At 35.6% G+C, this 13,757-nt stretch overlaps 1 protein-coding gene across 7 annotated transcripts in view; it reads right to left on the bottom strand.

The window, feature by feature from the left end:
• Dnc (phosphodiesterase dunce) overlaps positions 1-13,757 on the bottom strand; it is a 621,682-nt gene that overhangs the window by 265,899 nt on the left and 342,026 nt on the right. The window contains exon 1 of one of the 7 annotated variants that reach the window (XM_076327457.1): positions 3,408-4,388. The exons of the other annotated variants lie outside the window; for them this stretch is intronic. Coding sequence (XP_076183572.1) covers positions 3,408-3,496 — 89 coding nt within the window. The 5' untranslated portion in view covers positions 3,497-4,388. Of the gene's footprint in view, positions 1-3,407; positions 4,389-13,757 lie in introns of those variants that run through there. 7 annotated transcript variants of the gene reach the window in all.

Genomic DNA, 13,757 nt, shown 5'->3' with positions numbered 1-13,757 from the left:
CTTCTCGATGATGGCTCATTAAATGTTGTCAATGAGGAGCTTCTTTATTGGCAACAAAGTGTACGAAATCTGGAACGCTCCATCCAGACTTCACATTTTTGTCGTTCTTCCAGTTATTGATCGAGACTTTAAAACTCGACGCGAATAGGAGCTGCAAATATTGAAAACGCTGAGTGTGTTTGGTCTGGTGGTTGCATCGTTTCACGTAAATATTGCCTGACTGAGATTCGTAGCGAGACACGGTATAATACGGGACGTTGTTTTTGCTGGATTCTCCCAAAGAATAACAGTGATTCGATGTTGTCAGCGAAAGCATTGAATTCACGGCTACGAGATGCACTCGGAAGCTTTTCGAGCGTACGGTAGTATACGATTCGATGTTCGAGGAATGTTATCCAATAATCGAAAATATATTTTCGGTTATTCGAAACAAAACTTTAATACAATACGAAACACCGTGTGTCGAATAAATGGGTTTACAAAAATACTAATATACTATTTTTGTCACGTAGCGAACTTGTAGTCCGCAATTTGAAAAAGATTGAAGCAGTCTGGGAAAGCTGTGCACGTTGATCGAATGATTCTTTGTTTCTGGTAACCGCTTGCTCGTTTTCCAGTAATTCTTTTCTAGAAATAAAGCTCGATGGTTTTCCAAGAGGTACTGAATTTACATTGCGATGCATGTATTGTAATATCGATGGCAAAAATATAAAAATACATACTTAGTTTGCACGAAATGATCCCTAAATATTAAATGCGAGTTTAAAATGTATCGATGCTATTTGGTATCATCTTTCCCTTAAAAATTCTTTTGATCAATTATTGTCTCGAAAGCTTTATATTTATTGCGCATCAACCTTGGATAAAAGGTTTGTCCGATTTTATGGATTACTTCCATAAATTATTAGAAACATTTACTTATTAAGAATGCAGCTTTCAAATATATATAAATACGAGCGAAATGAAACGAAAAACCTGTAAATAAAAACAAGTGTGTGTGTGTGTGTGTGTGTGTGTGTGTGTGTGTGTGTGTGTGTGTGTGTGTGTGTGTGTGTGTGTGTGTGTGTGTGTGCACGTATTAATATATAATTTTAATCGAAGAATCCAAAAATATTAAAAAATTAAGCACCACTTACATGGCACTTTAAATTTTTGTATCGATTAATTTATTCTTTTGTTAATAATATTTTCCATTCTCGAAACTACTTTTCCCAGTTTTCCAAAGAAGTAAACAAGTGTTGAACTGATTATTTACATCGTAGACATGTGATACCATAAACGATATTGGTTATCGAAACAGTTTATTTTTTAGGGAGAAGCTATGAATCTTCCTTCCTGGCAATAGTAAAATCACACAAACAATGTGTAAAGATTAAAATATGGTCAAATGTTCAACCTTGCACTTCAGATTCAAGTGCAAAATACAAATGCAGTCGATGTACCTAAATTTTTTACCAGTACTGTATATTCATTGGTCTGTCAACGTACGTTCATATACTACTTACACGTAAAGTTAATTTTAATTCCAATCTAAAATATAAGAAGAAATTTATCACGCATCCTACGTTGAAAACTGTAAATTTAATTTTCCTATTATTAGCAGCCAACTGAAAATTAAAGCTCGTAAACAAAAATAGTAAACACTTAGTTTTTAATATATCGATATAAAAAAGAAAATTAAACATTTTTAAAGTTAATCCGTCGGTTTGTTTCGTATTTACACTTCACTGTGACAGTAGTACGAAAATTTAGGTAGATTCTTACTTCCAGAAAAAATTTTTCATCTGGTTAGAAATTACACGAAAGACGTGCTTATCGTCACTCGAAAGAGGGTAAAAACATGGCGGATTGCCACGCGCGATATTGATCTACGCTTTACTATACGAGATATCTCAAATCCAGAGAGCTTTCAAAACGCATCCGAAGGTGGCAGCGCTGTCCTGTTCAACAATTTACCAACAAACCATACTTGAAATCTCATTACCGACATTCCAGAAATGTTATCCAATGATTTTCTTAACAAATCAACTCGAATAGTCACCTTCCTGACATAAATATCAAATTCAAGTTCCAAATAAACAAATAGAGAAACACGAACAAAATACTGAAAAGAATCGAAACATAGTTTCTGTGAAATGCCAGCATAAGTGTCAGCTTGATTATTATGATGAATACTTGGCATTAGTCTTTGGTATGAGTCGTTGTTTCTACAGCGTAAACAAGTTTGGCTTAGGTACGTGTTAGATCTGGATTAATATATTGTTACTTTGATTATTACGATTAAGAGCGACACGATTGTTTGTTTAGCACAAGTGCACTTTTCTACTTCGTGGCCAAGTTTCGGATCTTAATTAAGTTAGATTGGTAACTAGTCTTTATTTCAGGGTAGGGTATTTAGGTAGTAATGGTATTATATAGCATTCAAGTCGACAGAGATCAATCTCTCCAAGGTTAAAACTCAAACGATAGTCCCTCGGGTACAAGGTATCCCATTGACTAAAATGGTATCATCGTCTACTTCAGTCTGGCGCCAGGTGTGGGGTAGGCTACGTCTATACATCTTATTGTAAGATAGGTAACAATGACGTAAGGTCATTCACCACTCGAGCTTTGTGAATCTTTGAACGAAGTTTACATTCTACAGCAACAGTCTCAAGGACTGTTTCCCATTCACACAATGTCTTTTGCATAATGATCATCTTCGATATTTCCATTGTATTCGAACATACAAAAACATTTCTTTCTTTCCAAGGAGTACATTATATAATTAACGTATCACATTTCACGATATCGAACGTTGATAAATGCTAGTTTCTTATTAAACAATTATTAGACCTAATTGGAACAAACAATATCTTCGGAAAAGATGACTGGACATGAATTTTTTGCAGTTTCATGTTCGGAGAACAATGGATATTTTTTCATGTCACTCAAGATGACTGTGACAAAGGGTATCCTCTACAATACTAAATACTAAAATCATCGATAAAATTCACAGATTCTAATACGTCCTACCCTGCTCGGTGCAATAATTTCTCTATACAATTGATTATCGAGAATTCAATAATTTTGCCCCTGACGCATGAAATGCAAGTAGACAAAACCTTGCAAGAAAACCAAATAGAGACAGTAGATTAATCAAAGGTACTATAATCCGAAACTGATCGTTCAGATATCATCAGTTAAAAATGCATCCAGTTGAATGTCTTTAACTATGGAAAGTAACTGTACGTCAGGTCTTTGCAACGAATGCACAATGCATGGTAGGTTAATCTAAGAAATTTATGCTCCACTCTCTCGATCATTCCTACGCAACAACGGGACAATTCAGCTCTCCTGGGAGCACCTAGCCCATTCTTGATAAGGGAGGTTTCACCCAGAGTGAAATATGCATGATTTATACTCACCGCACTTCATGGCCGACCACCACCGTCCAACCCCTGCGCCTTCTCTTATCTTTCCTCCGTAATGTTTCCGCGACACTGAGCCTCTCCATTTCGCGACACGTGTCTCAAACAAATCTTCCACGTTGCTATTGAATTGGCCTCGTTTCTCGAACTCTTCTCTCGCTCACCACGTGGCTAGCTTCCCCCGCGGTGAGCGACTTGCTCCATGGCGTGAAAACGATACAGTACCAGAATTTAACCGAACTACGGGGGAAAAATTATTTTCTTCGACCACCGAAACGACAATGTTTTCCGTCGCGCTTGAAAATCCTCCTAGCGTATCATGTGAAAGCAAAGAACCAACTATCGGGCTTCTCTGTTCGAGAACTTTTAGGGTAGCAGTTGAATGTTTACGCTGCAAAGGAACTCCAGTATTCGTTGGTTCAAAATCGATGTTTGCAATTAACGACGAAATTGTACTCAGCTGATGGAAAGTTCTGCAAACGACACTGTCAAAGGCCTCATCGCGAAATAAATACCAGCAGGTTCGAGTATACCGCAGAACCGAGAACACGGAATCATCAATAACGCATAGTGTCACCTTGTCGAGTCAGTTCGTGCCACTCAAGACCAAGATGAAACAATATTCCATCGAAAATAGCATCGTGTAGTTGTGCTTCCAATGCCAAACGCATGAATGCTCGCGAAACTCTTCGCTAAGTACGTCTCAAAATGTTCAATCGTACACTGCAACCACCCACATTCAACGATGACACATGCACGTCAACTTGCCGAATATGATCTAGAAGAAAAGGAGCAATTCATCGATCGAGACCAATGTTACGCACCAAGGAGAATGTTACTCGATCGTTGATCGCGAACATTTCGCGTCGAGTGAACAGCGATTGGATAGATGCTACTTCCGTCAATCCTGATCACCTTATCAACGAAAGGTATCGCCACAGAGAACGAACACGCGTCAGATAAACATCCGAACTTCGCGACGCGCCGCACAGTACTGAATGCCGCATTGTATTTATAGAGCGAGTTGGATTATTTTGAACGGCGTCGCTTTTCTCACGTATACGTCGTTTGTTCAAGACGCTGGTTTGTCCAAGAACCCCCCTGGTTTTCGTGGAAAACACCTTCCCCTTCGTTTTGTTCGAACGCCAGGATTTTCGTAAACACGCGCCCGAGAGCTTCACGAGACGAGGATCGGACCTCGAACGAGTAGTCGTTTCTGTGTCACGACTAGTGGCGGGATTCGAATTCGTTTCGATACCATTGGTACAAGTACTTTCGAAACTGATACTCTTGTATCCGATCTGATGAATGTCTTCGAACAATTTGACACTCATTGAGACGCACGATTGTACTCGTCGATGCTCGTCACACGATTATACTTATTTATGAAGATTCACACGTTCGATGCTTATTTATGTAGATTCACGACTCAACAGGAATGAAAGAAACAATGCGATAAGAACAGTTAGCGATCAATCTGGACGTCAAACGTAATTATGGTTTTTAGGTTAGAATGAATTTTCCATGGTGAATCATCCCGAATCTTTAAAAAATTGGAAATAATGAAGGCGATATGTACGCCAATAGCGATATTAATTTTTATCGAAATGAAGGTTCGTAAATGAAAATGATAAGTGTTCATTTTTTGATCTTCAAAGTAACTAGGACAATGTCGATAGGAATGTGCAATGATTTACGTTTACTCAGTTAAACGTTTTGATCGTGTAATTTCAGTCCTTGTAAAGAACAAAATGTGAAGAAGGTAAAGATTCAAACATCCTAATAATAAGAGGCAACTTAAGAGAAACGATATAAGTAAACTATGTGCTTCAACAAAGTGACATCAAATGGAGCAAAAGAAGATTAACACAGCACTTAACTTGCTGCACTTAGAGGCTGTTTGGTATATGTATATCATTAAAATTAATATTAATAACGAACTGGAGTTTTCATGGAAAAGTATTAAGAACAAACGTGAAACATTAATTTAATATAAAAGGCCAAAAATAAGAAAACCATAGTTGTGTGTTATAAATATTTTTTCCGATCGATTGCTTTTTAAGTACTGACTATTTATTAGGTTAAATTAATGCTCCGGATTTGTGCCCTATAGTTTGCCATCTTAAACCAAGTTAGATATTAATGTCAATTTTCGTGTAAAAAATCTACAATCTGAAATTATATCGATTTTTAACCCAGTATATTAATTTTTATTACGTTAAACGTAAACTACTTATCGTTATCGAGGTTTCGACAGTACTTGATGTTCAAATATATCAGTGCTACAAAAAATGTCAAGAAGTGGGTACAAATTACCAATATCAATGACGACTCATTTATTCTAGACACCTGTTTAATACCTTATTCCAATCATGGGAAATTGATACGTGTATCATTGAGTTTGTTCCATTGCAAGATAAAGTTTCCATTATCTAGTATACACTCAAGCAATATTATAATCGAGACTACTTTTCCCAATGTATAACATGCCGAGTGTATTCCTCGGTTCTACTTGTTGATAATGATGGACATAGTGACCAATAGATATTGTTAGAACACTCGAATACTTTCGTCCTACTCGCTTTACGGAATTGGTATTGTTTGAGAGGGAATAACTCCTCGGTGACCTTGAACGATCATTCGATTTAACTCCGACTTCTTCGTAAGTATATAAAATTAATCCTAAACATTATTACAAAACACAATTTTCTTTGATACTACTCGTATAGGATCAACAAAGCTATTACTTATTTGTTATCAATTCAAGGCTACGTTAACCGTTTCAATCCTTTCGTAGAAAATTTCAGAATAGACGGAAAGTAATTCAGAAAATACGCAATTCGAGATGATTCGTGGAAGAAAATATGCAATTGGAGATGATTCATCGAGGAATATAAGTAGAGGGAAATATTTTGGGCATAGTGAGCAACATAGAGTCGAAAGGATCTTTTCATTCGTGGTTTGCGCGAAAATAAACATTTTCGCAAACGAGTCTAATTTCTTCTTTCCTTCGAAAACTGAGCACCACTGACAGAGAAATCGTGTCGGGACATTTTTTATATACTTCCTTTGGCACGTCTTCAGAGTCACATTTTATAAGTTGTACCAACGTCATAGTAATGAATTTTTCTCCCACACACAAGTAGTCGAGGCTGGCTACGGAAAGTCGATCTTTCCAAATTCCTCGTTGATATGGACAAGAAACGCAAGAGCGACTGTCAAATCGCTCTTTCCAGTCTCTTCGAGTACGCATAACTGAACGATAAAGCGACTATTACCTTTTCCCTGATATCTCTCGCGATCAGTAACAGAATTTTAGGTTTACCGACATCGTAGTACATCGAAACAAGCATCGAAAACTTGCAGTACTATGGTGAGGGACACGTGTTGCTCTCAGAATGCAGTAATGTGTACAAAATAATTGCCAATAGCGTGACAAACGGCGATTAATATAATGGGAGACCGGTGCCAAAGCACGTGTTTCAACAAATCGTCGTGTGTACAACGAACAAGAATGAATGCAGAAATACACCGATCTCTGTCTCAATAGTTCTTCAACCGACTGTTGAACACTTGTAGTTATGTCCGACTGTAGACGAATATTTTGTCCGGATACGTGCGAAACAATTATACTGCCAATACGATAATATGTGATGATGGAAATTGAAATTTTTGTATTCGATATTATACGATATCTTTATAAGAATAATATCAATGAATTGTTGACGGTTTCACATTGGAAATGAGTCCAAACAGTTATTTATGTACACATCGAGCACTACTTTATCTATGTTATACACTCGCCAGAAATTGTGACGCAACTACGGTAGATGGCAGGACGGTATATAGAGGTTATGGTGAGACACCATGGGGCGTTTAGCGCGTATCATCCAGGTGAATTTTACCGATACTAAAAGACGTAATTTGTTTCGTGGCTGTACTATTGTCTCTAGGTCTCTCTACGAATGAAACTTTCTGTGTCAATTTTGGAACCTATATTTCGTTTTATAAATTCATACTTAGTTTTCGTTAATTTTAAGCTGCCAAGTGAATCAACACCGGAAATGATCGAACGAATGATAAAATCGAGATAATGTATTGCCTTTGAAGGATACTATTTTAAATATTTACAAAAGTAAATAAGGCGATTCAACAACCTAGTCATCGTTGCTTCATTTTTTAAATACTAGACCAATCCTTTCGGTGTCGGCTACGAAACGAAAAATAAGAAAGTACGTCGCTTTGTTTAGAATAGCAAATTGACCTTCAAAATTCTAAAAATGTTCCCGAGAAACAAATTCTTACAATTATGCAAAATACGTTCTTGACATTTTTTTCGTATCCTCGAAATTAAGAAAATTGTTCAGTTTCCAGTGGACCAACTTGGGATTCCTGTATCATTTTTATAATCAAACACGTATATATAACCAAAAGTAACACTATCTCGATTATTTCACGATTATATTTACACCTACACATACACGCATACACTTCATTTAATTTTGTTTCATATATAACTTTGTAACTATTTTACCAAAGAAACGGATACTCGTTACGACTAAAAGCTAAAAATTAATACCAAATTAAAGATTATTCCGATGTAGCGGAAAAAAGACTCTTTACGAGTCTTAACGTATCATAAATTAAAGCAGCGATGGAAATAAAGCCATTTTTTATATTTTGCAGAGTTGAGTCGAACAGCATTGACCGAAACAATTATTTTTTAATATCGAAGACTCTTAAGACGGCAATAAATTGTAGACAATAATAGCGACTACATCAACGGTGTCATTTTTGATAAAGAAAAGAAATAAATATAACCTATTTACTATTTCTTACGCGAATTAGTAAAGTTGTCGAAGAGGATTCTATGTCAGCAAGTGCAAAGAACTTTCTCGACCGAGAAAAGTGGCCGTAAGAGAGAGAGACGAAAACGATTCAACGACAAAGTTATGTTTAGATCGCCTTGATCGCAAAGAGACGCGACACCGCCGGAAGGTCGTCGATTATTTATCGTAAACAAGAAATTCCGCGTCGCGAATATAAATCGTGGGAGTCACGGGGACCAGTTATAATGGCCGTATTTCGGGAACCGTGATCCCGTGGTCGGTGGTGGCCAACTTCGTCGTCACGATGGCCGATTTTTCTCACACTCGTGCGAAATGTTGGCAAGCCTGCGGGCGACGCGTGATGCAAGACACGACGTGAATCATAAGCTGTTATAATCTGGGCACAGGCTGCTCGCCAAATCGTAGGACTCTACTACGATATGCGACGAAAAAGAACACGGGACGGACCTAGCTCATCGGGACTGCGATGCTACGAAAAAGTTCTGTCAGAAATGAGAAATCATCCCAGTTAACTGAAAATACAGTGCTCCAGGTGGTTTCTATTAGTTTTCGGACCTTGGTCTCATTGTACCAAAGTTATATCTCCTCTGCTCCTTCGCTGAGTGTTTACTGTTGCATGGATTGCTGGTAATGGTAATAATCAGTATAGACGTATGAACCGAAGGGGTTCAAGGCTGATCTCCCCACTCTGAACCACGCCAACCTCGACGCATATTTACTCGTCGTGTCAGCTTTATCCTCCATTAGAAAGACAGAGTGCGTTGTGGTAGAGAGCTATAGGGATGGTGACAGTTGGACAATAAGATAACGCCGGTTGATTTTTGTTTGGATTGTAGTTGACTTTTATCTCAGTCTAGAGCACATTTTGCTAAAGTAATATTAACTGGATACGTATATGGAAATGTTAGTAATGTATAATTATCTCTGTGCGACTAGAAGCCAGAGATAATTAAGATTCTGCAACTTATACAAGGAAATACGTGTAATTTCTGACCTATTATTCAAGTTTATTTGTATTAAAATTTTTTTTCGCAGAATTTATTGAAAGAAGGGTTTCTTTTATCAAGATGAAAAACAAATAAATCTTGAAAATAAATTCCGTTTCAATTTTATTCTGTTAATTCTATAGAACAAACTGATATTTGAATGAAGTCTTCTGAAATCTATTTAATTTACTTCTCAACAAACCTAATTCTATGTATACGTTTTGTATGTTGATTTTCGCGAAGAAAGGAGAGGTTCAGCGGTGGGGGGAAATATCTTTGAGCGGTCAGATAATTATACCTCGACTTAACATCCCGATATGATTACATCCATTAGTCTTATGGATATAATATTACATTAGTTTTTCGAATAGATTTGCTTCTCTTAAAAAAATTAATACATTAAGAAACTTAATAGTATTAACACTGTTTGTTTATTATATTAACATTGAAAGTTTTGTGACGAGTCATTTTTAATTAAGGATACTGTATAAACTTGTAATAGTATGGACGATTCACGGTTGGTTAATTGCTTTGAAAATACAGTACTCTCATTTTTATTACATTAATGTTTAATTTGGTCAAAGAATACTTAAGAAGATTGGAGAACAAATGCAAATACTTATAGATTTTTTTAGAGTTAAACATTTCAGAAATACTTTTACTGTAAATAATGTCGTATTTTAAAATCATTGTTTAAGACTTGACCTTTTGAATTTTCAAAAGGATATCAGTAACTTTACGTTATTAAATTCTTCTTTTCTACAAATACACTTAACTGAATACCATTATTTTTTAACGTATCTCTCAGCCTTTCTCAGCTGGTCTAATTATTTACTATAACTTTTTTTAGAATTTAGAACACCCAGTGAAAAGTTGGAGATTGTTGCACGAATTCTGAGCATTTAATTGCGCGACACATTAAGACAACAATGAGAGAAAAATTGTATAATCGATATCCATTCGAGTTATAGGCATATTGCGTACATCAATTATTGTCCCGTCTTTTATTGCAAACGTAACAGGACCGTTATGGGTGCTTAATGGATCGTTTAGTTAATCGTGACCCTTACAAACAATTCCTCAATTCGTCAATTAAAGGACCTTTTCCTTTTCTTGTAGAAACTTTTAAAAGTTTTTTTTAAACTTTAAAAGTATACTCGTATACTGATACGTGAATGAAGATTAACTTTTTTTAATAATAAAAGAGATTAGAAGACATACAATTGTGAAATTATATTCTATCAATAACTACTATTACTGAAAAAGGAAATTGAATATCAAGAAAATATTATAGAGAAATAATAATCTAAAACACTAGAAAAATAATGTTAAGGAGTCGAATTTAAGAACAATGTACTAAGATCCTTAGAATTTTTTTCATCGAAATTTTTCGCGTTAATCTTTAGTATGCAATCTTTGACAATAACATCATACTTGAAACCAAAAATTACTACAGTCGACGTTAACTTTATCTCTTAACACTTTAATAATAGAGAATCCATGAAATTGTTATTAAAAGTTATATTTGTTTAAATGAAAATCTATCACAGGGATGGAATGTAATTTTATCGCGTACACTTTGATGTAGAAATAGGAAAAGTTTTATTGTATTTTCAGTCAAATTTAAGAAGATTATAACAGCCAAATAAACGACAGTCGTGTTCCTATTTGATTTAAAGAAATACTAGATATAAAAATTACGAATATTCGTTCGTTTTAACCAAAGGATAATGAAAAAAGAATTTGTAATAGAGATTTTCTAGTTACAGTTTATGTAGATCCATTCTAAAATGGTATTCAGGCCGAAAAACTAAAATCTTGAAAGTCTGGTGAGCGGTATGTGGGCCACAACCTTGTCACAAAATCTGTGCCTGTTATTTTGTAATGTTGCTTTGAAATCGTAAGAAGCATCGATATATTAGCAAAAGACTGACCCGTTTTCGAAATAACAACGAAATGGAAGTTAAGATAATGCATTTCTTAAATTCTCTGGTTTTACATGGTAGAAGCTTCTTTAAAAATAATATCTCACTCGTAAGTCTGTAACCTGCATATAGCCCATAACGAATGGTGATTCTGTAAAATGATTTTACAAATAATTGAACGTTAGAGAAGAAATTCGAAATTTAGTTTTCAAGAAGTTTCAAACGTCGGTGAATAGTTATTAATCGGAACCATCGAATTTTTAGGGAAGTTTCAAAATTTCTTACATATTCAACGAACTTGGTTTCGAGAGCAGAACTTTCAGTTCTACAGAATTAATTTGCACCAATTAGCGTGAAACGATGAGTATAAATGAAACATGAGTAGAAAATGAACAGGTGCGTCCCAGTGTAAGAATGACACTGTTGAAAAAAACTTCAAAAAATTAACCACTGACTGATTAATTATATTTACGAAGAGTGTATCTGAAAACTAAATTGTTATTTCTATTTATCGCAATGAACTGTTCCTTATTTTTAATGAGCAATAATTGTATATGAATGATCACCTTTATTAAAAAATTAAATGAAATTTAATGTCAAAGTAGCAGTTTTAAGTCGTTAACAACACAGAATTGTAGTACGTACATATGATATTCGAGTAAATTAAATGGAAAATTAAAATCTATAAAATGGATCGCAAATATTTTAAAAATACAATTATACAAACTGAATATAGAATGTTTGTATTTAGGTTATGTTCAAGAATTACGATTTCAAACAGATACCTCCGTTATTAGTTACCGAAAGTTGGTAATCGTACGATAGCGTGGCGCCATCGGTAGATTCTGAATGAACTGTCTGACGTGGCACACTGGCATGCTACTGCTTCAATGATAACTGCTACTGAAACTGCAAAATATCGGCCAACAGTTACGAGTTAGATACGATTAGGTTACACGAGGTTCATTACATACGAAACTAAAACATTCTACAACAATTTTATAAATAATTATATAAAATAACATTGTATCAATTTTGCTCGAAGAAAGCCATTTCAATTTTTTATTTTATTGAATTTTCGATAATAATAATATTTACTAGAAAGACAGTTCAATGGTCGTCTACGAATCGAAAAATATTTTCCCTTCTATAAATTGTCGATCATCAAAATGGATTACGTGTACAAGGCTATTTTAGAAACAAAATTTTTTTTCCCCCAACTGTAACGTAAATTTTTATTTCTTCCAATCTTACGGGCCAACATGGTTCTCATCAATCTTCCAAGTAGACCTTCGTTAAACCCAAAAATAAATACACAACAATTTATCTTCCAACACGGAAGAACCCGTCAATCTACGTCACCCAAATAAGCAAGGTACCGTGAAATCAAAATTTATTTGGAAAGAATACTCACGTCTCTAACGAAATATTCATGCGGAAATGGTTCTCCCAGGTTGTAATTTCTAATCTCACAGAGCACAAGAGAAACGACATCGTATGAAGTTAGAATATTCTGTCAAAGACGCAACGTCTTCTCATCAGTCGTGGGGAAATGAGAACAATTGCAGAGTGCACGTTGGCGTCAAACAGAAAAGCAAACCATTGCGGCTTAAGGAGTTTGCGATTGCTCGCGAACAATAAAATGCAAATTAAGATGACACGGAAGTAAGGGCTAGCGATGTTTGAGCGCGAAGAGACTTCGGTTTACTTGGCGATTCGTTTCTACGAATGAGCGGAGCGTTGCTAATGTGGTAAACAAACACAAGGAGTATGCAACAGGGACCAGTGAGCGTTCTATGCTACAAGTTCCACGTCGGGGTCGTAATTACTCCAAGCTTAGGGGAAACTAGAAATTCACAGCTTCAGGGTGAACGGGAGGGTTTGTTTAAATAGGTGTGCATATTCGTAACGGATGACCAAAGTCCCGAGATTTAGTCGCTTTGGGGTATTTTCAGTCTACGAGAGACAATGTTTGAAGATGGCTAAAATCTAAGTGTCTAAGAGTAGTCTAATTTCATGAGAATCGTTTGTACGTATGAAGGTATTTTTCTTGAATGTGATTTGATCTGTAAGTGCTCGAAGGTATTTACTTTGACCCATTGAGGATGAACGTTAATGATTCATTCCTTAGGATTGTTTCGTTTCAAAGTTGGACCACGTGTTTACATTTTAGCTCACCACACAGCACCACACTTTACTCTCACACTTGGTACTGTTCGTACCAAACGAACGTACTTTGTTTGTACCAAAGTTTGAAGTTCTCGTTCTAAACCATCACAATCTTTGATTCCCCACCAGTGCTACAGAATTTGGAAATCAAACTTTAAATACTTTCTATACTCGTTATTTCGATTGAATCTACCAACTGAAATCTCGAGAGCGTTCAAAATGTTGCAAATGTATTTGAAATGACAAGGAATATAATACAACATGCGATGAATGTTTACGACATGTTCGTAATACGCAGTTTAATGAATTACGAAATTTCTTCATTCTTACAGTCGTTAATTTTGTCCATATTGTGAAAAGCGTTCAAGTCAAAGTTACATTGTCAAGCACAGAATTAAAAATTGAACATGAAAGCTG

The sequence above is a fragment of the Ptiloglossa arizonensis genome, chromosome 2 (genome assembly GCF_051014685.1).
Source record: "Ptiloglossa arizonensis isolate GNS036 chromosome 2, iyPtiAriz1_principal, whole genome shotgun sequence".
Lineage (NCBI taxonomy): Eukaryota > Metazoa > Arthropoda > Insecta > Hymenoptera > Colletidae > Ptiloglossa > Ptiloglossa arizonensis.
This window is presented reverse-complemented; position numbering and strand designations above follow the sequence as displayed.